Below are 27,487 nucleotides of genomic sequence, written 5' to 3'. Positions count from 1 at the left end.
TTGAAAAGAATACAAGAGATCATTGAAAATGACAACTAAAGATTTCAAAAGCAGCATGATGAACCAATGGATAGATTTGTCAGTTCAAGACAGTGCCACGCCAACACCCAAAAGTCTATCTGCTTTGAGAAAATGGCAATGATAGTCTGTGACAATCAGCTAGGCTGAGGCTAACAGAGAAATTGATTTAGGCTGCCCAAGACTTCTGGTATGTCAGTCAGAAGTGAATTCAAAGCTTCAAAATATAATATTGGTCAATACATCAACTACATAGCAGGTGATGTATGAAATGTGTTTGTCCAGTAGCTGAAACAGGATTTCCTGTTAAATTCACATTTTTCCTTATTATCTATACTCCGATTTTTCAGCATTAATTACTCTTTATTATGAGAATATTTAGCTAATAAAATCCTAGCATCCTGTTATTACCTTTATGCTTCATTTTTCTTTATTAAATGGGTTAAAGAGAAATAAGAGTCAGATGCAAATAGGAGACATGAAATTACCAATGAACTTGAATATGATTTAATTTGTCAGTTAACATCTGCATCCCAATGGGCCTTTTGACACAGACAGGTCCTCTTTCTTTACTATACTTTCAAAACAGCAGTAAGTTTTGAGGTTACTGCTTTTAATAAGGAAAGGTTTAACAAGTTAAAAAACTTGGTAAGGTCCACTTCTCTATAGTCAAAATTTCTCACTGCAATTCTTTTTTTCTTTCTTGGGAATCAACATTTTTAAATAGATTTCATAAAATATGGTTATTTACATTTCACCTTATAAGCAAGCCATTTAATAGATCTCAATCCTCTTTAAACAAAGGAAAAACACTTTTTTGAAGTGAGGAGCTGTTCTCCAGAACTGTAAAATAATATTTTCATGATAATCCCATCACTGAAAAAAATTCCTTTTGTAAATTTTGTGTTTCCTGAAGGTATCGGTTTAACAGCTTGATAGCCAAAGTCTTCTTTTAATACATAAATGCTACGGAACTGGAGGCAAGAGTGAAAACTGTTGCCTTCCCAGTTCTGCTGAAGCAAATCAAGGAACCCTACTTTTAATGGAGTCACAGTACATTATCTTTAAGACCAGTCAGCGTTAAATGTACGAGTCCCAAAAACAATATCCTCCTTGCAGGATGAGCAGGCCTTAAAACCTGAGGCTATACAAGCAGGCGATTACAAATAAACAGCAATAAACTCCAATTTTTGATCCAGCATTTTGTGCACGTTAAATAATAAGAAATGTGACAAAGCCTGTAAATCTCATTTAATTCAATACAGAAAAAGGACATTAATAGATAACAACTAAACACTGCAAAAGATTTCTCTTGTTTTTTTTAACAAAATGCATGCTGCATAGCCACAGCCACTAATTCATTCTTCCATTTACTGTGAGTTTATCACAGGCAAAGGAGGCGACACATTTGTGGGTGGTTTTGGTTTTTTTGGTTTTGTTTTGGTTTAGCACCCCACTAGACCAAAACAGAATCACAGAAGAATTTAGGTTCCAAGGGCCCTCTGGAAGTCATCTAGTCCAAATCCTGCTGTGACAAGCAGGGCTAACTGCAAAGCAAGATCCAGTTGTTCAAGGCCAAAAACATACAACAGAACCCAGTGCTGCCTTCATTAATTTTTGAATCATCCATTATGATAGGCAGATTTGGATTTAACTTTCTGAAAGATGTTTGAAACACGGTGCTTCAGACATGTTTAGCAACACAAAAGTAAAGGTAAAAACACCAAATCGATTCCTCTACTCTTAACACTACTTGAAATGCAACTAAGTCCTCATCCCAACCTTATCAGAACCTGTCAGATTGTACATTACAATGGCATCAACCAGGAGATTTACTTGCTCAGATTATCTCTAACCTCAGGAAATTTAAAATAAAAAGTTGCATACCTTAAAGAAAGTAGCATACATTATTATTTCCAATAAATTTGAGTTACTATTGCAAGAAAATAATATATCAGTCATCTTCATGCACAAAGAAGAAACAACCCAACTCAGCTCACTCATCACATAAGTGATAACATCTGTAATTACACAAACTGGTTCTATCATGTAGGAAAGTGAAAACTTCTCCAAACAGGTACTAAAATTAATAGCTCAGCTCCTATTTGCTCTCAGCAAATAGGCAGATACTCTAGTGTCCTCAGAGTCCATGGGGTAACTTCTTAACTAAAACATGAGGGTAGTCTGGGCAGAGAGACTGCTGTTCACCCTTCAAAGTCAGAAGACAATCTTCAATATACGCTATAAATCAGAAGCTCTAAAAACATAGGTGAGAGACAATCTATAACAGAAGTGGTAAGCCATTGGTGGACTCAGTCTCCAATAAATAGATCTCTGCTTAAATATCTTCCAGTGGGGGTTAAGAAAAATAACATTCCCTTACTACAGGCTAAGATGGCTCAACTGAGGCATGACTGCAAGGCTGAGCATTGCACTATACAACAAATAAAATATGCCTGCTGAAACAAACTTCCTGGTCCCTGCTCTAAGGAGCTTACAGATTAAAAGGAACAAAGAGGAAATTACATAATACAAAACTACATCAGAATTGCAAGCGCATGGCTCAGTTATTTGAACAAGAAAACACTACTTAAACTGTTCACTGGACAATGTCTGACCTAGTTTACAGCAAAGTCCTAAACTACATTTTCCCTAAAACACTTGAAAATAAAAAGCTTTCAAGAGAACCGCATTAAAAAAATCTGCAAATAGCACATCTACTGGTCTGGCTGCTATGTTTAAAGAATAACTGCAGTGTGCTCCTCATACAGGTTGCAAAGCACTTGGGAGAAATGACCAGTTGTTTATGAAACACCTGCAAGCATTACAGCAATTCACTCTGAATAGTTTATATTTCTATAACAGTATTAGGCCAGTGATACAAAAAAGCTAAACAGACAGCACTGCTCATTTTATTGAGTTATATCTGGTTAATTAAAAAAAAAAAAATTATTTTAAAATGCAGTCTGTTTTCAAAAGAGGGTTTTTTTTTTTTATACAAGCAGTATCTGTATAGGATCTCAGTGAAGTGAGTGACCATCAGGAAGTTATAAAATGCCTATAAAGACATATCAGAAACAAGTTGGTAGTGTTACTGTAACATAGGATTATTACATTACATTAGCTTATTTCTAGTTTACAAAGACAGACCCATTAGCAGGTAAACTTTCCCCTCCCACTTGCTGCTCCCATCTATCCACCTCCAAAATTAACTTGCAAAGAAAAGAGAAACATGAAAGCCATCTGCATTTCACCTGAAACTCTGTCTATTCAAATTTGTGCTGCAGGGTTAATTTAATGGTTTATTCTCGAGCTTACTCTGAGTGAGAAGAGACACATGGAGATATATTAAAGCTGTAGAATGACTATTAGGCAATCCAGAATGGCTCTTTTCATGTTAATGCTGCTTTTGGTATGCTCTTGCACACCATAAATCAAAGGTTCTCCTCCCCCCTCCCCACCTTTATTTTCTTTCCATTCAGGGCTTCAAATACAGAGGTATAGCTCACAAATTCACCAAACTGAAAGAGCACAACAGAATTTCTCTAGATATTTTTGAGTATCCTCTCCCCCCTCTCATTGAGAAATTAGACTTGCATCTTTTCCCCTACAAAAAGAGGCCCAGACTACCAGCCATTTCAGAACTGAAAAAATAATCCTCTGGCTTCCAAGCCTCTGTCAAGGACTTATTTACAGACACTGTGTTAGAAGCACAAAACACTGCTCAGTATTTTAACAGAATACTTTAGAATGGAAACTACTAACAAATGCACTTGCACTACACAGATCATTATCTCTTTCAATTATGAAGCTAATTACTTGCCTAGAACCAGAATTACCACATTTAAAGGAAGATTGTCCTACCTCCCACCAGTTTTAAAGATTAGATCTGCATTAGGTGCTCCCTTCGGATGCTGGTAACGAGGCCGCCGTTCACGATTAGTATTTGCTGGAGCTGGACGCTGTGCCAGAGACTGCAACATTTCTGTAATTTCGTACAGAAGAAAGTTAAATACGTTTATCTATGCATCTTTTTAAAGAGGAATTTACACAAGCACATTTCACTGACATGTAGTAAAAAAGACATCTTATTTACACTTTGCTATACTTTAGGGTTAACACTCCTCAAGTTATTCTACAATAGCTAATTTTAAAAAAGTTACTAAATTGCATAGACAGCTTTGACAAATCCAAGCTACCCGGTAATATGAACTTGCATTTCCAGATGTTCTTACAGAAGGAACTGCCAGCAATGGTTTTCATCAGAGGTGCTTAAAGAAAGGAGCTGTGACCTTTTCTTTCTAAACATATCAACCACCACTTTCTTTATCAATGATCAGGGACAAAGCTTCACAGCAGTATGAGAAGCCACAACATTAAACTACCCTGAAATAGTAACAATTGGACAATGTTGCTGCCAATTAAAGACCCAGCAAGAAACCTGTCCTAAAATTAGGCATTGAGAAGTCAGGTATTTAAGTCTAAGCTAACCATAATAGGATCCTTTTACAGAGCAGACAGGCACCTGAAGAGAGTGACTCAGCTGACCTACATTATACCAGCTGTCCCATGGATGGAGTTTTTCACTTTATGATCAGTGGGAAAAAAATAGGTGGGTGCAGAAAAAAGCCTACACTAACCAGTTTAGCACTGGACATACAACTTTTGGGCAGTTCAAGCTAGGTTAAGTACTGTATTTTGGCATTCGGTAAAACGATTTCTAAAATTTAATTTCATTTTTTTAATGATAAAAAATGGCTCTTTACCAGGCTAAGTTAATGGTTATTAAGTACCCAATATAATTACAAATACATCATAGGAACCTCCACATAACCTCTGCCCATATGTTAGTACATCTAATGGAAAGTATTTCTGACAGTCCACCTGTGCAAGAATCTACATTACTCAGCAAACAGACGGAATAAATGAAGGGGAAAAGTGGAATAAGCTGTTAAGCAGATTATGTTTGAAAGTCTGCTGTCTGGTTCCCTAATCTCTGGTAATCTCATTGGAGACACATACCCATCATCTGCTAGAAACAAACTTCCACTACTCTCACAATGACTTGCACAGGGCAAAACTAGAGACTAATGAGATTCTCTCACCATTTACAAAATGCACATGAAGCTTTCAGCAAGGTATCCACCCAGTCTTTGAGAAACTGGGAAACTATGAATGATTTAATATACAATATTGGTATCAACAGTTAATAAACCATGTATTCACGCTCTGTATACTCCTCTATCAGCACCTGGAAAAGGCAAAGAAAGCCATTCAACACACTGACAGTCCATTTTTGTAAACATTGCGAAATGGCATCCTTCAAAACAATTCTGTATGCCAGGAGAGCGCTCTTTTGGCAATGACGAGACCCAGGAAGAAAATAAGAAGAGATTATGGTACATTGCCAGCCAGGCGCTAGAAGCAAGCAATGAACAAGCACGTGTGTGCATGCCTGTCTCTTCTGTTTTCCATGCTGTAGGTGAAAAAATATTGGGGTTTGTGAAAAGCCAGTAACTGAGAAGTTGAGTAATTGGGAAGGTAACAGAAGGAAGAAATGGCATGGGAGCACAATGTTTTAGCTAGGCCAAAGGCATGTCACTCATCTTTGGTTTTAGCAAAGAAAAAAAAAATAACCTACACAGGAAAATACCAGTCTAAATTAGAGAGTCACCCAGTTCTTAATACTTCTTTAAATTAAAAACGTTTGTAATACTAGTAAACACTGCTGAAGTATTAAATAATTATCTGATACTACTTTGAAGTACATCAGTGAACTTTCATCTGTTAGCTACCCTGTACAGATGAAAAAAACCCCACAAATGTACATGCAAATGTTAGGACAACCCTGAGGCATTCTTCCAGAAATTTTGAGACTTATTCCTCCCTTGGTAACTTCAAAGGTTGAAACAGAAATTTAAAACCAACTCTTTCTTTCAATGGGTACATATCAACTTGTTACAGGCAAGCTGACTCTTTTCAGTAACAATCAACTGCACAAATCTACATAAAATAATAGTTCCAAAGAGGAATGTAATTCGGCCTGTTTAACTTAACCTGAATAAAAGGTCCTTTTTAGTTTGGTTTAACTATGTATATTAAGCAGGTTAATAAAAAGAGTCAACAGATGTTTTAAAAATGGATGTGAATTATGGAAAAACCTCTTTCTTCTGTGTTGATTTTCCTCCTGTATTAATGCTTTATACACACCTAGAAAATCTATGAGAAAGTAAAAAAAAAGCCTATTACTAGTTATCAATTGGTATCAGTTGTCCGATTCCTTTCTCTTGGACAAAATCAATGTGATACTTTTTTGGATAAGAAGCACAATTGCTCACAATAAAATCCTACATTAAACAGACTGATTTTAAAGATACCAACAAAGTCATATGACAAGGCATAAAAACTCAAATGCCCCAACCAGTAAAGATATTAGAAATACCATTAATGAGGAAAACCCCACAAAAAGTCTGAGGAAAGCACTTAAATGTCTAATTCTAGAGTCTACTGTTTCTCTTCCTTTTTCACAAGTGGGCTTTATAAGAGGGGAGGGTCTCAGAAAAGAAGTTAAGCTGATTATGATGTTTAATACTAAGAATATATTGTGTTACCATTTCAGAGCTCTGTAGGTACTCACTTTGGAAAAATACTCCTTTTTACAATTACAAGTTTAGTTCTTGTACTATCAAAGTTCCAAAAGGAGTGTTAGATTCCATAGTGTTTTTAGAATTAGAGCTGCTTTAATTTAAATTTGCCATTTATTGATGAATAATGACCTTTCACTAAATACCTTAAATGAGATTTCCTGCTAATTAACTACTTATACTGTGATTACCACCAGACTGCAACATCTTTAAAAAAAAAGTAGAGCAAGAACTTTGGAGAAGTTAAATGGAAATACTAACCTAATAACTGAATACCATCAGTTTTATTGGTCTGGCTTTGTTTACTATCTGAGTACACCAAGGAAAGTTGAGTCTGAAAAACCAAACTAAACCACCCAACAACCAAACACATCAAGTGCACCAGTTTAGGGGCTATATGATCTGTTGTATTAACTGTTTGCTTCAATCTGTCCAGGTTCCAAAATGCCTGACTGTGACTTACCTATCTTTAAAAATAATTTGTAAGAAACCTTCATTCTGTTAATATATTCTTATGCTCCAGATTTGTAGCACTCCTAGAACCTTTAGCAATAGGAAGCTGAGGTGACAGTTTTTATTTCTCAGGTGAAGGTTACCTCTTAGTATTTGCAAGTCTTAGTGAGACTGATGAAGATTCTAAATACTATTAACATCTAAAATACCCATGAATATCTAAAAAGCAGAGTTTAAGTTGCACAGAATTAATTCCTCTTGTATCCAACTCAATTGTCTTGCAGTAATGGAGACAATGCCACAAACATCAGATTAATTTTGTGTTATCTTATTTTTAAGGAAACAGTCTCAGTTCTTCCCCTTTCCCAAAATAAATGGGAATGCTGAGATTTGAGGCCCACTTGAAAACTTCCTTTCATGGAAGAGCTATAAAAACTTCAAGTACAGAGACCAGGGAGTAAATAACGAATGACTGAAACTAAAATACAGGTTTTCCATGAAGCATTGCAAATCAATGTTCAGAACTTGAACTGCTAATTATCACAAATAATATTTTCTGTAGATCCATGAAAGTTCCTCTGAAAATAAAAAATACTTGGTGATTTTCTTACCCTGGTAGTCCTCTTGTTCTTGCCGTTCATTGATATCCAAAGTGAGCTTTTTCATCCTCATTCTCTCCTCCTGTTCAGCTTGCTGTTGGTTCCAATGGTTTGCAGCAAGTTGGGAAGACATTGGTACATTTAGGATCTTAAACTGCAAATGAAAATAAGTTTTTAAGTGCCCAGCACAGAAAAAAAATCAACCGCAAAACAATCCAAAATACAGAAGGGTTATGCTTATTTCTAGGTTATTGTGATGAGAGACTTTCTACAGAAGTTTATACTGGAAAGTGTGTTGTTTGTTGGTTTTGTTTGTTTTTAAACTCTATTTCACATAAGGAAGCATGAAAAAATACAAGATATTTAGACCTCCTAAAGACACAGAGAACATACAAAGAAGGCTGATGTACTGCTAAGGCAAAAGACTATCACACACAGTATTTATGGGAACAAAACTGATTAACTTTCACCAGGAACATATAGCTATATGCTTTATTTCTTATTTTCAAACAAGCTGATACCCTCACAGTGAATTACACTGGTCTTGAGATAAAAGCACCATAGCTGGCTCAGAAAGCTGCATCTCCCTCCAAATGTCTCTACCTTCCAAAGAGATGAAGCCCCTGAGCAGAATTTCTACTATTATCCCTTGTAATAACAGGAGAAATGTTCCAAGCATTCCAGATATCCCCAGCATTCCTTGGCCAGTACTTTTTATGAACAATTCTAGCTCCACAGTGGTGCTTATTAGTCTGGAGACAACTGTGGTGCCAAATTTAATCTTTTCCTCCTCCCCCACACCCAAACATCCACATTCAACACAATGTAGCTTATGGCAAATGAGATAAAGGTAAACTTGGTACTCCTCCTACAGAAGTACCTTCTCTCTAAATAACACAGCTGAGATTTTCAGAGAGGCATAGGGAAGATGATTTCTTTTTCCCTAGACTCAGAAAATCCAGGTTTTTATTTCCACAGAAAATTTTTTTACAATTGTTCCAAAACAGAGAAGTGATTCTTAATCTTATCTGCAATTGAAACAGTAGTTTTCAGAAACACCTTAATGCTAAAGTTTGTGAACTTATTTAGAAAAATCTCGCTTCCTACTTCTAATGGATGTGCAGTTGAAGGAAGTATTACCATGCTATAAGTAGGGTAATGCATTTAAGGATAAGCATTCTCAATATTCCACAAACTACTCTGAATCCTGCTGCTTGTTCTTGTCATCTGAGATCTACTTCCACAGAAATAGAAGCAGAGCAAATTTGTAAGTGCTTTTTTCTGCTACAGTGTCAAAAGCTGCAGACAGAAAGATACATTATCAGGAGAAGGTATATAGTAAACGCAAAATCCTCACTGCATACAGTTAGTATTTAATGCAATAATTACTAAGAAATCTCAAGGTATCTATTAGACAGTAGTGCCCCACTAACAGCAGACAAATGATGAGTGTGAGAAGACATCAAGTACCCTCAGATGCAGCATTTGAAAATAAACTGTGTTTGAAACAGTTAAGACAGACTCTTGCAAAGATCTGAGAAAAACCTGGGTACAGTGAAGATTTATTTAGATGAGACAAATCAGGCAAAAGACTTGTTGGGGCTTTTTTTGGGGTGGGGGGTGTAATAGCATATTATATTGAACATAAATACAAGCTTGTTATTAAGGTGTGCGGGGAAGAATAAAAATGAAAGCTCTTGAAATTCCAACAGAAAAGTAAGCTTTAGTCACTTATTGCAGAGCAGACTGTGCATGTTCCTAGATATTGTCAAATGAACTTCACACAAACTATGCAAATAACTAACCCATTAGCAGCTTTGTATGGTAAAAATCATTCCTTAGCTTCACCATTAAGCTCCCCATCCATCTTAATATGTCCTTTATATTTTATCTGTTCTATGGATTTATCAGCTTAATGGGACTGGTAAGTGTTTTCAGACAGGATGCTTAAAGTAGAAAAAAGAAAACTGAAATATAGAAGGGTGCAAATGAAACTGATACAAAACCCAACAGACTAGTAATTAACAAAATATCACTGAGTCACTATCTCAAGGCAATCAGACAGTTGCCATCTGAAATCAAATCACTGATGACAATTACTAAAGGATATGATGATTACAGAGTGTCCTGGCCTAGGCTGGAATAAAGTTGATTTTCTTCCTAGTAGCTGGTATAGTGCTGTGTTTTAGATTTAGGATGAGAATAATGACGACAGCAACAACTGAAAACATCAGTGTGTTAAGTAGCGTTTGTACTAAGTCAAGGATTTTTCAGCTTCTCACGCCCAGCCAGCAAGAAGGTTGGAGAGGCACAAGAAGCTGGGAGGGGACACAGCCAGGACAGCTGACCCAAACTGGCCAAAGGAATATTCCATACCATGTGACGTTATGCCCAGTATATAAACTGGGAGGAGTTGGCCTGCGTGCACCACAGCTTGGGGATTGGCTAATCATTGGTCAGCTGGTGGTGAGCAATTGCATTGTGCATCACTTGTTTTGTATATTCTAGTAGTAGTAGTATTTTCCCTTCCTCTTCTGTCCTATTAAACTGTCTTTATCTCAACCCACAAGTTTTACTTTTTTTTTTTTTTCTTTCCAATTCTCTCCTCCATCCCACGGTGGTGGGGGGGAGTGAGTGAGCAGCTGTGTGGTGCTTAGCTGCTGGATGGGGTTAAACCATGACACTGAGCAAGCAAAACATTTCCAATTTGCAAATAGCGAAGAGGTGTATCAAAAACCTCTTATAAAATCTGTGAGATAAGGACAGAACATAAGGACTTCACTTAGAAGATGGCAAACTGGAGAAAGATAAAAAATAATTCAGAAAATGAGATTGCAGATTACATAAAAATGTCATTGCGATAAAGAACTCCACATTCAAGGACAGACTTGACCATTCCAAGGATATTACTGTTCTTTTATGGAACCTTCCTAAAAATCTTTCAAATGAAAGGAAATCTTTGCCTTAGGTATTAACCAAATTTCTTGACACTAGGTGACTTTCTTTTACTGTCTAAATATCACTTCAGTTCACACCTACCTGGAATAAAACTTCTTGGACAGTTTTATAAATATCACATGGTATTAGATAGACCTCAGCTCCAATCCCTGATGATGGCAATATTTCTTTATTTCCCCTTGCTCTCTCATGGCTTGTGGATAAATCATGATGCCATAGTCTAATTTCCAACAACCATGTTCAGTTCTACTGCTACTAGTTTTGTAAGTTCTCTCATACAATTTCTTTGCTATAGCTGACAGGTGAAAAAACCCAGACATCAATTGCAAGACACTAGTCTACCCAATATCCTTGCTATCGCCTGTTTTTGTAAATCAGTATGACAGAAAAAAAGATAAAATATGGTGTCCTTGTTACTACCAGCCTACAATGACTATTAATTCAGGTTGTACGCTGCTGGTAAATAGCAGTTAGTTGTTCTTGTGTTGCCTCAAAAAGCTAGTTGTCAACGCTCCACTAAAATCTGGCTGAATAACTGGTATGTGAACTGAGTATTTAGTGACTGGACCTCAACTACCAAATATTAACCTCCAGAAGGAAGCACAGCATATTCCATTTTCATCAGTAAGTACTTTCTTACAGCAAAGATTTCTAGTTTCAGCAGCACTGTTGACAAAGAACACACAGACCAAACCAACTGCTAACATAGCAAGTGACTAGGTTGATGTATAGTGAGGTGGTGGTGCTTATCATTCCAGTGATTGTGCAGACAAGAAGTTACTTACAGCTTTCCAGGTTGTCTGCAAACTCCTTTTGACTGTTTTTAAAAAGCTGAAAGTTTACAACTGTAACTTAACAGTAAAGTATGCATCCATCACTTCAAAACTCTGTGCATATTCTGCTCATGCAGATTTCAAATAAAGTAGTATAAGAAAGAATAATTATTTTCTTTTCAACTCCACCTCTTCTTTCCTGCTTATTTTTCTGTTAAAACTGACTACTAAGACATAGGGTTTTTTTCTGAATACAGAACTATGGACAAAGAAGCCTTTCACTGACTCAAGAACTGAAATAGTCTATAAAGCAACTGTTTTCTACATTTCTAGAAACACCGAGAGGAGTTTTGGCAGGAAGAGCCTACTCCCAAAACCAAATATCAGGGGAGGAACGGGGAAAACTCCTGAACAAGTTCTGCTTTCTTTTTAAGCCACATGTTGGCAATAATTTCCCCTCACACAGAATACGAAGATCCAAAAATTCTTGGTAACTACAGATACTCCCAGTAAATTATCCCAAAAAGCTAAACACCATTTTTTTAAATAGAGTTCTCTTAAATCCCTTCTCAGCCCAATGACAACAGTTAAAATTCTGCACTCAAAACTTCTGTAGAACTTTGTATACAACATTCAAGTTCCAGGAAAACAGAATAACCAAACAAATATAGTAAGGAAATCAGTTAATCATCACTACTAAATGCAAGTATGTATGTGCTCAAATAGGTATCGCCACTTACACTTTCAAAGTGCTTACTTTGCACAGCACATGCTCACTAGTTCAAGTGTTTAATGAAAGGAGACCTCACTTTCTATGTGGATTTTTGAAGTATCTTTCATATGAAGGAAGAGAAAGACTCTACTTCAGGTTTATATACCTCAACCATTAAACTACTGTCACTATTCAGGTAATAAGTAGTGACATGGATCTAAACACTTGAAAGGTACAGATGCACAGAATGAAACAGTGCCTTGGTTTTGCTTTCCATCTAGACTCACTCATTTTCACCACCAATTTATACAACTGAAATGAAAAGCCTTCTTTAAAAGATCTAAACCATGACGAGAAATGCATGTGGAATGCGTTAGGTATTAATTTGTATACTATGCATTTGCTGACGTAGGAAAACTCAAACATATACTGGAAAAAAGAGCCAAGACAAATATAAAGCTTGGCTGCACGAAGGAAGGAATTTATTTGTTTTATCAACATGATTGCCATTTAAGTTTCTCTGAGAGATTCACTCAGTGTGTTCTGGAACAGTCCCCTAAAAATGTCTTCAGAGATAATGACTTTTTCTGCAAGTTGAACAAATTCAGCCAAATGGCAGTTACTTAGGAAATGGAATTTAGCAAATGCCATGTATCTTGATTTGAAGCTGAAAGTGTTTTCAGAAAAATCTGTAGAATCTTGAAGATTCTGGAATATTTTTTTTTCCCCTACTCCTTTCAACATTCAGTGGCTAAAATACATGTAAGACATACCACTGTCCTACTGGTGTAATTACCAAACATAATTAGTAATGGTATAATTTAACCACAGAATTTTTCTACATGATTTCTAATAACAACCAAGAATTCTAAGAAACTACATATGGTATTTTCTATTTATCAAAATAAAGTTGTCTGTATGCCATTCTGAGAAAAGGATAAAAAAAAACTTCTGTGACTTCAAAAGTCACAGAATGTGACTTTCAAAAAAGTGAAAGGAGTTTATTTATTTAAACAATATCTATACCTTATGTGAACTCTTACCTGCTGTTTGTTGCCTTTTCGTGTTAACATGACAAATGGCATTGTGTCTCCAGACTCTGACTCTCCTTCCCCACCTCCAAGTGGCGGACCCTTCTTGAGCTGACTTTTGAGATGTAGAGGAATAGCAACATCCAACTGATGTACTTTAACAGATTCACCACTCCGTTGCTATTAAAATAAAAAGAAGTAAACTCTATAAATGATCAGGTGCTAAAAATGTCAGCCAGTCTGGCAACATTCATATTATCATGACTGAGAAAAGGTTTAACCTTCCAGGAAAAGAGAGTCATATATAAATAAATGTATTCAGCTTTATTGCATTTTCCTTTGGTTTCCTTGCTTGAAGAAGAAAGTTACAGGGACAGAATACTTCAAGTTTTAAAGGAATTTTGAATAACAAGCTTTTAAGGAAAGAAATCTAGAGACTTGATTAGACACAGTTGAGAATGGACGTTCTACATTCACGATTTTTTTGTAGCATCTTATTAATGTATTCCTTATACAGGGCTTGCTATACTCAATACTTAAATATTTACCAGATGTGACTGGAAAAAAAGGACTTAGAGGTTATGTAAATTTAAATGCAGCTACATTTTAAACATATTAAAACCTAAGTCTGGCTAGTCTATGATAAACTCAGAACCATTGCATAGTATCAGTTATTATTTATCCAGTAAAATATGTTAGCATGTCATATATTCACTGGGCAAACAATACAATTAACAGCTATTTTACTAAAAGCTACTTATCCAAACATGTCAATTGCAGACAAGAGGCCACAACTAAGAGAAAAAAAAAAAAAAAATCTGTGTTCTTTAGTATGGTAAGCTAAGCATTAATCACTTACTAAAAAAAAAAAAAAAATCAAATACAGTTAGCTGTACAGCAAATTACATTAAGAAAATAAATACTTATACCTGAAGATTTTCCAGCATCATTTTATCCAATGCCTGAATGAAGTCCTCATCTTCTGCACAAGGGACATGCTTAAGTCCTCCTCCTTTAATCATTACTTCCTATTGCAACAGAAAAAACCCTTCTGTTACATTAGTTTCAGAAATATGAATATTCAGTCTAGAAATAAGTGGAAAAATATCCTTATTGCTTCCATATAATAAATAATCAAAAGCTTTAAAAAAATAAATTGTTAAAGAAAAAAGTTTTCAGCCTGGATTATTTTCTTGAAGAAATATTTCCTGACATTTATTGCATCTATTATGAAGGCTGGCCACTTGTAATATCCTGACATACCAGCATATGTGTACAGATGCGTATGTACACATTCTAGATATGGCAACAATACAAAGAAAAATCTCTATCCCTACCACACCTAATTTAACTGATTTTTTTCATTAAGTCCATAAAGTTAGGTGGTCTTTTCAAGACAAATACTATCCTTCAGTATTTGGAAGGCACAACGCTACAACAAAAATGTTTAAAGTCAGTACCCCAACACATTGTTCTGTAATGATCATTACTTTCCTTACTATGTAACTGCAATTCAGGCTCAACCAGACGGGCTCTTTTGCTACAGATGTCCCAAATTAGCATTTTAGGAGTTTTTCACTTCTTGGTTTGTCTCCTTTTCAGTTTTGAGATCTAGTGGAGTATAACTAGTTTACCTTGTTGTATTATATCAGTTTGCTGCCATTGCTGGCATTGCAAAACCATCATTTATGCAAGCTTTTCCAGTCTAGCTACCTATGAAAGCACACAGTCATATGAAAACATGTTGTAGTAAAGTTGACAGCATAAGTATTTTCAGAAGGTAATAATGAAAGTTTGCAAAAATAAAAAAAAAAGCTCTAAAATGTATTTGAAAGAATAGCAGGGAGTGTTCTTGCCATGTTTTCCCAGATATGTTATGAGCAGCATTGGCAAAAAACATTCAGTAAAGAAAACCAAAATGCAAAAGTCAATTCACTTATCTAAAGCTACAATACATACTGTATTCTCCTCATCAGTTTCATTTTCCTTGTTGGAGTCTGTAAGATAGTCTGTGTTTTCTTCCTCTTCTTCTTCACCTTCTTCTTCCTCATTGTCCGAGCCCTCCTGAAATAGTCAATGAATAACTTCTGACTATTTTAGAACAACAACAACAAAAAAAAGACCGCTTGCATCTGATTCCTAATATACATTTTCTGCATCTTTCCTACCCTCACCCCATCCAAACCTGTTTAGTTCAGTCTTAGTAAATTTGTTTGTTATGTTTTGTATTTAATGTTTCAGTCTGAACTCACTTGGCTTTATCTGATATTTTCACAAACATACAGCAGAAGACTGGGAGTAGTGGCCAATACACCAGATGGTTGTGCTGCCACTCAAAGGGAACTCAACAAGCTGGAGGAACAGGTTGACAAGAACTCATAAAGTTCAACGAAGGGAAAGCCTTGCACCTGAGGAGCAATAACCCCAATCACTAGTACAGGCTGGAAGCTGCCCAACTGGAAAGCAGATCAGCAGAGAAGGACCTGTGGTCCTGGTGGACACCAAAATGACCAAGAATCAGCAATGCACCCTTGCAGCAAAGGCAGCTGACTGCATCCTGGGCTGAATTAGGAAAAAAGTGTTGTTGACAGGTCAAAAGGAGGTGATCCTTCTTGCCTGCTCAGCACTGGCAAGACCCAGCTGGATTGCTGCGCCCAGCTCTGGGTTCCCCGGTACAAGACAGATATGGACATACTGCTGCAAGCTTGGCAATGGGCCATGAAGATGATTAAGGGATTGGAGCACCTGTCATAGGAAAGGCTGAGAGAGATGGCATTGTTTAGTCTGGGGAACAGAAGGCTTGAGGTGGGGGAAGATATTCCCAATGTGTATAATACCTGAAGGGAGGGAGCAAAGAAGAGGGAATTGGACTCTTCTCAGTGGTGCCCAGGGACACACCCAAAGGCAATGACACAAGTTGAAAAATTTCATTTAAATGCAAGAAAAAAAGCCTTCTTTACTGTGATGGTGTTTAAACACTGGAACAGATTGCCCAGAAAGGTTGTAGAGCCTCCATCCTTGTTTACTCAAAACATGATTGGACGTTGCCTCAGGCAACCTGCTGTAGGTGACCCTGCTTTGAGCAAGGAGGTTGGACAAGAAGATCTCCAGAGGTCCTTTCCCCACCCCTCAACCATTTATGATTCTAATGATATCATTAATTTGTGGGTAAAGGCACAAACCTGGCCAAACTTCAGGAATTTTAATGCCAAGAAGCACAGACTGAAAGAAAGCTTACTAACAAACCAACCAACATAAGCATAAGGAGAAAAAGTGTTTCCTATTTCCCTGATGAACTCATTTTCTCATAACACTACCATTACCATGTCAACTTTGCTGTGTCATTGTGACAAGTTAGAATTTCTATGTACGCATCTTTTTTTATGGGGTCCACCATTTCTGATTCAAAATATTATTGGCACAGTAAACAAAGGTTGTTATGCTCCATATATCTTGTTTATTCATATTATGCAGGCATACTCTGAACACCTGTTATTCTTCCTACACAACTGCTTTGACATCTAGTCAATACATTTGCTTCTACAACAGATAAAGAAAATGATCTGAAAGTGTTTTCATGCCAAAAAACTGAAGGCATCTTTTTGTTGAGAAGCAGCCCATACCCCGAGAAAAGTTGTCAGATTCAAGTTTCTGCAGTAATTTCTCTGGCATAAGCCTCAGACACCCTGTATTCAGTTTTCCATATATACAAAACTGGGATGGAAACATCCTCAGAGTACTGATGGGGTTGTGCATACCCACATTTCACCTGCTAACTCTGTGACATAGAAGGGCTTCTGAAAGTAATGAGTAATCAAAATATTGATTACTTATTCTTTTTATGCGAGGCAAGGTAAATGATTAAGTTCACCTCTTCTTCTGGCTCATTTACTTCACTTTCATTTCCAGATTGTTCTTCTGTCTCTGCTCCACCTTCCTCCTCCTCTTCATCCTCTTCCAGATTCTCTCCTTCCGTAATGGAATCTTTGGAATCTTTGTCATTCACAATTCCTGAAATTTGGAAAAAGAGAGAGATTTAGAACAAGGAACTAGAACAGAATTAGAACACACCTAACCACTCAAGTTCTATGTGGAAGATCACTTCAAAAGTCCATTGTTGCTGAACACTAGAACTTCTGAAGGGTCGCAATATTTGACTTCTGAATAAAACATTTTCTATATAGTTACTTTACTCATAAAGAGTAGTAATTGCCCTGCAAGAAAAGGAGGAAAACATTATGGAGAATGTTTAAAATCTCGCATGGAACAATCAAGAAGCTGCACTGTGCAAACTGCTTCAAAATATCCTCAAACTAAACATGCAACCTTACTGAAACATGCACCGAAATATGAGCACTAAATTACAGATGCTCTACAAAACCAGCAGAACCCAGAAGACATCAAGCCCCTGCAGTCTTAGTTCCAGTACTTCACACTACTGTCAATTAACAGTTTTGAAGCAACTATTTTCTCAGCCTGTAATAAACCCTTCTGACTCGTTTCTAATGCCCCGAGGCTGCACTTGAACCTATGAGGATGTAGGTGCCTATATAAAGTCTTTAGGAAATTGGAGTCTCTTCCAAAAGTATTATCTAGGGTGCTCATTCTACTTGCAGACAGGGCTGACAGTTCTTTCACTGTGTTTTAGTCCATCTTGCAGTCTTCCTTACTGACCTACTTGCCACCTCTATCCCTCAAAACATTTTAGTTTACTCTGTGTGTAAGGTATCAAGGGTAGCTCCCTAAACCTCTGCTTTCTTTCAATAACGTATCCTTCAATGTAATACCCTTATCTATACCACTCCCACAGTAGTGAAAAACAGGTTTTAGTTTCTTTCTGTGCTTCAGTGTTCAATTTAGTCTCAGAAATAGATTTCAATCAGAATTGTTTTCAGAAAAAATATTTAAGAATCAAGCATGGTTCTGATTCAGGAAAAAATGAAGATCTGTTTTTAGATACCAGCTAGTGCAAAAATTAAGTCATCCAATGCAAAAAAGAACAAACTTCCAGCATACGCTATTGTTCTCATACATTCTTCTAATGTTTTTCATAAATTTACAAAGCCACATAATCCTCCACAGCATCGTGGTTTGAGCTAGCAGAAAGCAATGCTGATGCCAGCCTTCTGCAAGACAGCAGATCTAAGCCAGTAATTTTTCCAAGATTTTAGTAAGGAGTCAATACAGTTACTATGCAGTTTGTCATTCACATTTTGACATTATACTAACCACACTAAGGGTTGGCCTTTAGTGTAAAGTTTTTTGGTCAGCAAATGAATGCATCAGTTCTGTGCTTATGGCACTCCTTGTTTGTTCTCTGCCATATGCAAAGGACAGTACGCAGTTCTTAAGTCTAGATTTTGAATATACAAGTGGTTTGGGGCAAACCAGATTTTTTTTTTCCCTCTACCTCCAGATTACTTTAAGAGATGCAATATGCAGACACATACACAGAGCCAGGTCTCTACAAAAATTTTACTAAGATCAAAAAGATCAGCTTTAGAAGGAGGTGAATTTCAGAGCCATGCTTAAATTAGACAAAACTCAGAAATAAAATGGTTGTATGGTAGTTATTGAGGGTTTCAGTTCTGTGTGAACACACACACTTCCTCCTTCATATTCCGAAGGTTTCAAAGCATTCTTTTTTTTTTTTCCCCTTATTTGTAAACACTGTGCTCTTCACAATATGTGCTGCCCCGTAAATATGCAAGAGTTCCTTTTGAATCACTCCATATTCTCAGTGGTACAAAATCACTGGAGCGGCACAGGAACCAACAGTCAGTCACCAATGTAAGATCAGCAGGCAGCAAGCCACCCCACTGTTCTGCCTAGAATTTACACTTCAGACAGACGAAAGAACAAAGCTTATCGTGGTCTTTAGCAAAATATCTTACCAGTGGTTAGTGTCCATGGACCAAGGCACTGTGGGGACAAACTGATGAAGAACTGCGGTTTTACTAGAGCTTTTGCTAAAGTATTAAAAAACTAATTTCCTTCAGATATGCTTGCATCTGTTGTCATAACCTTCAAAGACCAGAAAGGCAGATGACAACCTCTCTGAGACCACCTTCAAACAGCCCTAACAGACGGACTAAGAAGTATCCCACCCTATACTGATGTTTAATAGCAAGCGAGTAATATCATTATCAAGGAAAGCAACACACTTGGGGAGGAGATGGACAGACAGACACAACACAACCCCCTACAGTAAGGGCTGTACTGTTGATGGCCTTTGGTCATGCCAAAACACACACAGTAAAATGTTCTCCAACACTTGTTCACATTCAGTGACCACATATCTCCCTCCTTAGCTACACTGAATCCAACTACTATAGCGGTTGTGATTCAGAGAACAGAAGTTCTTATGATTTGTAGAAGTCCTGAGTATCTTTCAAAAGATTATTACAGTTTATGTAACTATTTGTAAACTACTTCTTGGTTACCATTTTGAGAGCATAAAAGCTACTAATTTAATCATACCATAAGGAAATTTTTATCTGCATTTCAGTTACCACATAGGTAATTTTAAGGCATGTCAATAAAACAAACAGCATATTAAAAAAAATTCCTCCTAAAACAGAAGTTGCAACATTTTACCTGACAATTACACATAGCCATCCCACTGGATTAAAGGATTATTCTTAAAAATTGAACTTGTCTAACTAGATGAAGTGCTATTAGGACTCTAATTAACACTTATAAAGTGTAAAATTTACATATAAAAACTTTTCATGAACAAGCTTGTCTTCAAATAATAACGGAAGATTAGAAAACAATTCCATTTAATGAGAAGTGAGCACAGTAAGGACTGGTATGTACAATACATTTAAAGGTTAATATGACAATAGCAGTTTTAGATACACACTAACCAGTATTTTGTCAACTGAGCTGTGCTGCAAGCCCAACTTTTTTCTCTTAAAATTAACTGATTTTTAAACACAACAAGATTTATAAATATACATCACTGCAATTTTAGCAGGAACTACAAGCTAGCATACAACCTAGCTGAAAGATACATTTTAAGAAGGAAAAAAAAAACCTTTAATAATCCAACCAAAGTTCTAATTCATGAAAAGAAAATCATCCTCTGGCCTCTACTGAAATGTAAAGCCAATTCAAAATTATCCCAAAGGAAGTGTAAGGTTCAAAGTACCTGACAGCATTTTAAAACCAAAACATGTTCTCTCTTTTGTTGTAGTCTTACACTAATGCTTACTTTGACACAGCAACTTTAGTCAAATCCAGAACAGGGGAAGGAACACAGAGTTGCAAGCAACCAATCTACCAAAATGCCGAAGCTGGTTTCCATCAGTGCTTACCAACCAACAGGCTGCAGTAATTGAGTGTGCAGATACTCCTTGCTTTTTGTAGTACAGCATGCTGCTTAAATTTTTCTGATGAAAGTCATAGTTTTCTTCCTCATCATTTGCACCATACTACTCCATACACTAATACATATATACACACACACACTCCCCCTCTCCAAATACTACTATATTAATAGTATTCATATTGACTTTAAAACACTGAATCACTTTAGAGTTATAGAGATTCTGTATTATCTCTATGGTGATCAGAAAAATGCAAAGATGTTACACAAATATTTCTACCATAAGAATAAGAAGATTGTGTCATGAGAGTAACAATAATTACCTATTATCATTATACAAGAGACAATTTTAAGAAATACAGGAATTGTCTAAAAGACCTCATTTCCCTTGCACATTTTCTCACCTAATTTTATTAAGAATTCTCGTTCCAAGTCTTGCACCTGTCTGATAGCTTCTTCCAGAGAATTGCAGAGCTTTATCTTTGGTCTCAGCAGTTCCAGTGTATCACTGATCATATAGTCTATGTCTATAGGAAATGGGTGGTCTTTCGTCCAAACATCCAGACTTTTTTTCCACCAAACATACCGCTAGAATACAAAATATTCAAATAAATTATATGCACACTAGCATTTATAAACTACTTAACTGAAGTTTGTAATGCCTAGCCATGTTTGTACAGCAGAAAACGCAAAAGATTTCACATCACTACTCTCCTATTTCATACAACTATTAGATATTTTGTTATCACTAAACATTGTTTGATAACATTGGATATCACAAACATTAAGAATATGTTCCTTTTATTGTAACAACTGTTAGAAGCATGAAGACTGAGCAAAAAAAGCACTGAAAAGAAAGTGCCTTCTAAGGGTAGATTCCTTCTATGAGAGACAAGGACTTAATCAGCCAGCTTTAAATTCCCTCCTCCATATACTTTCAATAAAATTAATTCCCCCAAAGGCATATTACGTGGAGAAGGGGGGGAAACATCACAAGAAGTTTTAAGACTGCAGCTAGCGTGAAGTGACTTATCCAGTTTGCTTTATAACAAATCAGCACGTACCCTTTACAATTTTATTGTAAAAAATAAATGCTCATCTTAAGTGAACGTAACAGTAGAATCTGAGAACAAAGGTGTTGCAAAAATTGCATCTGAAAACAAAGTATGAGTAACAGAATCTTTACTTAAAAGATGACATGGTCTGAAGGAATGCTTGTTGAAATCATAAGGTGTAACAAAAACACTTGGTCACTGACAAAGTTTATTTTGGGTTTAAAAATAGGACCGGACCACACTTCGAAACATCACTTTACATCTCATATACAGATGAAGGATATGCATCCTGAAGGTCTGAAATAAGTTGTTATCACCTTAATTTTTATTTTTCAATATCCTTGATTTAGTATAATTTAAAGAGAAAAGCAGAAAGAAAAATAAATTAAGTCCAAAGAGGTTTAGCATGAGCTCCATAGACTAGAATTCCCCATTTTCTGAGGAACCCATTCCAGTGTTTAAACACTCCAGTTACAAAATCTTTTCCCCCCTCCGTTACATCTACTGAGTCAGAACTTTCTTTGCTGCAGCTTCTGACCATTACTTCTCATGCTTTCACCATGCATGCCTGAGAAGTATCTGATGACTCCTCCTCTACAAACACTATTAGCTGAGGACAGCAACCTAATGAGCATTCTCTTCTCCCAGCTGAGCAAACGCACAATGTAAGCACTGAGAGCCTCCTGATCATTTTGGTGACCCTACACTGGGCTCAGCTCAGTTTGCTGATGTCTCTCCTCCCACCTACCAGGGAGCCCTGAACTTGAACCAGTGCTCCAGTTGTGGCCTCACAAGTGCCAAGCAGAAGCTGGGGGGAGGAACTCACTTTCCTCAATCTGCTGGCTACACCCCCGCCAAGGCGACATAGTATGCTGTTGGCCTTCATCACCCTAATGGTGCAGAACTTAATATCACATTCATACAGTTCAGGAGTCCTGGCTCTATTTCTGCAAAGCTGCTTTCTAGGTAGTCAGTGCCAGGTGGTATTGCTGCATAGAGCTATTCCATCCCAACTGGAAGACTCTATACTTACCTTTGCTGGAATTCACAAGGTTTCTGTCAGCCCGTTCTTCCACTTGCTGAGACCCCCTGAAGGGGGGAACCTAAACCCTTCAGTGAATCAACTGCTACCCCAGTGTTCTGCAAGTTTGTTGGAACAGTAACATCTACATGTAACTGAACATACATGTCACTTTAAAATAAAACTGCTATCAGACAAACAGGATTCTAAAAATTATAGTGCTAGAGAAACATGAGGGAAATATGTAACAGACTGACTTACATTAGCTTGTTAAAGAAATCTACAGAACTATATAAAATTTAGTTTAGAATACCTGAAAATATACAAGGAAGCAATCAAGTTTTCGTTTGCTGGATCCTCTGTCAAAATACTGCCCACAGGTATCGAGGATAGTACAAACTAGTCTGATTCTGAAAAGATGTTCTGGAGGGTCCAGTGGACTAGGACTACCATCAGGGTTCACACCGAATGATGTGAAAGAATACAGAGTTCGAAATATTACAGCTGATTCCACCATTCGATAATTGTAAAGCTCCCCCAAAAACTTGGCACTGCTGATCCGCCGTTGGTTAAACTTTGGCTGGTTAACCTTTATCAAAAAAGAACAAAAAATTCACTTTAATCACACAGACACAATAGAATCTTTGTAAAAGGTCTGTTTTTTGGGTTTTTTTAAAAGAAAAAAGCAGTAAAAAAACCCTGATAGAATTCATTATAATGATACAGTTATTTAAGGCTATATATTTTACACGAAATTAAACATTAAAAAGTAGTTATGAAAGTTGGTCAACTAGTAGTTATTATAAGTTCAAATACATTTAGCATACACTCTTCCTTAAGTCTATGATGATTTCACATTGCCCAGAGAATTCTTGTAATTATAACATCTATCAAAATAGGGACTGGTCTCCAAAGTTACTTGAAGTTTCATGAATCTGACTACACTGTGAAAGAGTAACTTGTATGCCCTTGCTATGACAAGGGGGGCAAAACAACTGTCCTAGTAATCTTTGCAGTTTGCTGGGTTTTAGTTTTGTTTTTGTTTGTTTTTTTTTTTTTTAAATTTAAATAAACCTACATAAAGCAAACAGCTGAGGTAGAAAAGTCATCAGATAAAAATCCAGAATCCAAGGATTCCTTTCTTTAAGCAAGATTATGTTACTGTTATCCTTTCAACATAAATAGATGAGTATAGCTTAATAAGAATATTGGTTGTTTACCTCCATTCCTAGTCGAATATCCTCTAGCACTCCATCCACAACATGAATTCCAACATCTTCCTGGTAAAGGACCAACCCTGCTAAGAGGTTGGCTACACAGTGAATACTATTATATTTCACATTCCAGATGTTGATCATACAGCATATAACATAGTCTTTTACTTCTGCATCCTGCCAAGGCAGCTTGCGCATCTGTCTCAGGACCTAAACCAAGTTTTAAGATAAGCTTAACATTTTAGCAGGCAAAACATCAAGACACTCACTGTCATCCTCTGTCTCTCACAGTTAGGATGAAATCCCTGTAAGCACCTGCAAGCAACCTCATCCTGTTTTTCAAGCATCCTCCAGATCTGCAGTAGCTACGGAAAACTTTATATATGTAACCCAACTGCTGTCCTGTAGCTACTGATGAAGCTGTCCAAATCTGTTCCACAATTTCCTTGCTCTTACAGTCTGTATTTAACTGTAGTCTTTTGTCTCTTAGTCTGAACACAAGACACTTAGCACAAAGATTCTAATTTCATTCTTTATTTGTGCTGTGGAGAATGCAGGTCCATGATCAGAGCTTCTATGCATTACAATAAAAGAAATGAAACTACCTTAACAATCAGGGATACAAAAATGATCCCTCTTCCTTGCAATTGAATAAATTATAACCCTCCCTAAACCCTTCAAAAGTTAGTATTACATCACTTCCAGTAAAATCTGTATTGAAGATTTCAAAAAGATTTACCTTCTCTGTGGTGACCTTGGAGAGATCCTTGTAAAGAAGCTTACGAATATATTCCTGCAAAGGAGGACGTTTTTTCTTCACAGTTTTTTCAGCTGGAGGGGGATTACAGTAGTAATAGGCATTTTCTACCATTGTAACATAGCGTGCATCAAGATGCATTGCTTGTTTTTTTCTCATCATTTGTTCCTGGAAATAAACGCAAATGATCAGCATACTGCATTGTCAAGCCAAAGGCTTTGAGAGTTATATTTGGGATAAAGGAAACATGAAGGGTTGCAGAAAAATAAGTTAAAAACTTGGGCAGAGAGAAGAAAGGGCAAAGCATATATATGGTTCTGTGTTGGTATTTCCAAGGTAATTTTTCTTTACAATCCCTATTTTTATAATGGTTCACCTGTGGTGAAAAAGGTTTCAGAACAGTATTTAAAGTTTAACTTGAAATCTAAATGTTATTGTTTACATAAATGGTTAATAAGATTATTAGTCACTCTATTCAAAACATGATTTTATTTAACTAAAGTAGCTGAAATACTGATGTCTTGACACAAGCACAGTGAATCATCATAAGAGTAGCAATCTACTTTTTACATTAGTATGCAACTCCAGAGAATTTATATTGATGGTTTCACGTGAATTTTCAATAGTTTAGACAATGGCATTTTCCTTATTACATGCTCCATTGTTGCTGTTTACCCAAGCAGAATAGACTGCAAGAAAAACAGTACCTACCATAAAGCAGAATTTCAAGTAAAATCAGACATGTTAAAGGTTACTACATTAACACTAATTACTGTGCTTAACTGTCAGGTTTGTCCTAATTTTCCTCGCTGAACACAATCTTTTCTCCACACTTCATTTTGGATAGGTACTTTAAGTTTTATTTTGTGGGTTTTAAAAATTTCTTGTATACAAAAATTCTGTACAAGAACTAAAGTAGCGGTTCCAAGCTGCTGATTTTTACAGTTAAAGATGAGGATGAGCTTAATTCCATTATAAAATAATTTCTATATGCATATGTGTATTTATATGTATACATGTGTATAATTCTATAAGTCACATTAAATGTTTTATGTACATCATACTATTCCATATATTCTAATCACTCTAAGGTGGTTCAACAGAAAAAGAAACTGCACCAGTTTAGACTTTATTATTTAATAGAGGTTGGCTACACAGTAATTTACAGCATCAAACAAATCAACAAAACTAACCTGTAAGTACTGTTTTGTTACCGCACACAAATGTTGGTATATACATTCATGCAGTCCAGTAAACTAATGAAAAGAGTTTAAACCTTCTTTGATCATTGGTGAAGAAGCACAATTTTTAATGCTTGTGGACTTTCCACTAAACTTGAATAATTTAAAGTTTCTTTTACAAGGCAGTGGTTCAGTTAAACTGAAATGTAAACGTACTCAAACCACTCCTTAACCTTCAGTTTCAGCTGCTAATTCAATGAGGAAGAGTAGCTTTGTGTAACACGGTAACCCAACAAATAATGTACTTTTCCTCCTAGGTTGCATGCATCCATTGCCAGGAAGGTCTCAATCTGACACCAATGCTAAGGCATTTCATTTTTAACCTTCTCCATGACACAAATGGCCTCCCCTTTAATTCCTTAACTGAGATTGTTCCTTTCAAAATGGGAAATTTCTGTCAAGGAGTAGCAAGTTTATCTACAGGTACTTAACAGATGCACAGCACTTTTAACAATTGAGTACACAAATTGTTTTATGTGGGGAAAAAACACTTACAGTAGAAAGTTCCCAAACCTTACCGTGTCATATATATCAATATTACCTTTGTAAATTTTTCACCTTTTCTAGATGCATCAGGATAAAATACATCTTTGCTGCCTTAATGACATTTATCATGTTCTACTATAAAATGAAAAATGAAGCAAGGCAAAGTAAAGCATAACAAAGAAAATGGCAGAAGTGCTTGCAAATAAAACTTATAAAACCCTAAGCCTACATACTTTTTATATTTTCCCATTATAATAAGTTGCACATTATACTGTAAATAATAGGTTATAATTAAAATGTTTCTTCCCAGAAGAGACAATATGCACTACCACAAGTCTCAAAATCACTGTAATTTGTAATTTATTTGAGCAATCCCAAGTATGTATTCTAACTCTAAGTGGATGGTATTAGTCTTAATCTCTATTAAAAAGCCATCACCATTTTAAGCAACTGTGTTTCAATCCTTTTTCATTTAAGGCATCAAGTCAGATGGACAGGCAGGAAAGAGAAACTGTAACAATACACTGCCTACAATAACAAAAACCTTGACACATTTCAGAAGAAAAAAGCAAGACCTGCAGTCTCAAGTGCTTTCAACTAATTAACTACTTGGGGTCCTCATCTTACTATGCTAAAATGAAGAACTGCAAAGGTAAAGCATTACACTTGAAGATTAGATTTCTGTTTTTCCTTTGATAAAAAGAGATCACAAACAACATTAAAATGTCCAACTTAAAACAGTAACAGTAAAAAGGTTAGTTTTTTTTTTTTTTCTTCTTGGTGAGTAACAAAACCTCTCTGCACATAGCATATATTGCAGATGCATTTCAAATGAAAATCTGGTGAGAATTAGGAGGTCCTCCTCTGGTTAGTAGTCTTGCTCCCCCCCCCCCCCCCCCAACCTGGTAACACCAATTTGCATAGCAAGAAGTAGAATTTTTGCAAAGCAGTGCAAAAAAAAAAAAGTCACCAAGCAAAACCTAAGCAGAAAAGCCCAATTCAGAAAAGCATTTCAGCATGACTGACATTTAAATTATCAGTTTGATAATACTGAAAGAATTTAAGATACTGAAACTGTTCAGCTCCTCCTTCCCTTTACTACCTACAGTTCTGCCCTGCTACTTGTTCCAACAGTTCCAAGTCAAAATTTTAAATTTCCTGGAAGCACACTACTGTTATAGTGAATTAACACAGT

The 27,487-nt window shown here is 36.3% G+C and overlaps 1 protein-coding gene across 3 annotated transcripts in view; it reads right to left on the bottom strand.

The window, feature by feature from the left end:
* Positions 1-27,487, bottom strand: part of UPF2 (UPF2 regulator of nonsense mediated mRNA decay) — a 67,506-nt gene that overhangs the window by 5,254 nt on the left and 34,765 nt on the right. For 2 of the 3 annotated variants that reach the window (XM_052788826.1, XM_052788827.1), the window contains exons 12-21: positions 24,548-24,733; positions 23,815-24,018; positions 22,908-23,183; positions 20,923-21,106; positions 17,060-17,199; positions 15,148-15,252; positions 14,118-14,216; positions 13,201-13,368; positions 7,727-7,868; positions 3,883-4,003 (exon numbers count right to left, since the gene is read on the bottom strand). In XM_052788826.1, the coding sequence (XP_052644786.1) occupies positions 3,883-4,003; positions 7,727-7,868; positions 13,201-13,368; positions 14,118-14,216; positions 15,148-15,252; positions 17,060-17,199; positions 20,923-21,106; positions 22,908-23,183; positions 23,815-24,018; positions 24,548-24,733 (1,625 nt within the window). Of the gene's footprint in view, positions 1-3,878; positions 4,004-7,726; positions 7,869-13,200; positions 13,369-14,117; positions 14,217-15,147; positions 15,253-17,059; positions 17,200-20,922; positions 21,107-22,907; positions 23,184-23,814; positions 24,019-24,547; positions 24,734-27,487 lie in introns of those variants that run through there. The other variant, XM_052788828.1, reaches the window with a different exon arrangement.

The sequence above is a fragment of the Harpia harpyja genome, chromosome 6, assembly GCF_026419915.1.
Source record: "Harpia harpyja isolate bHarHar1 chromosome 6, bHarHar1 primary haplotype, whole genome shotgun sequence".
Lineage (NCBI taxonomy): Eukaryota > Metazoa > Chordata > Aves > Accipitriformes > Accipitridae > Harpia > Harpia harpyja.
The sequence above is the reverse complement of the archived record's forward strand: the minus strand, read 5'-3'. Positions and strand labels throughout refer to the sequence as shown.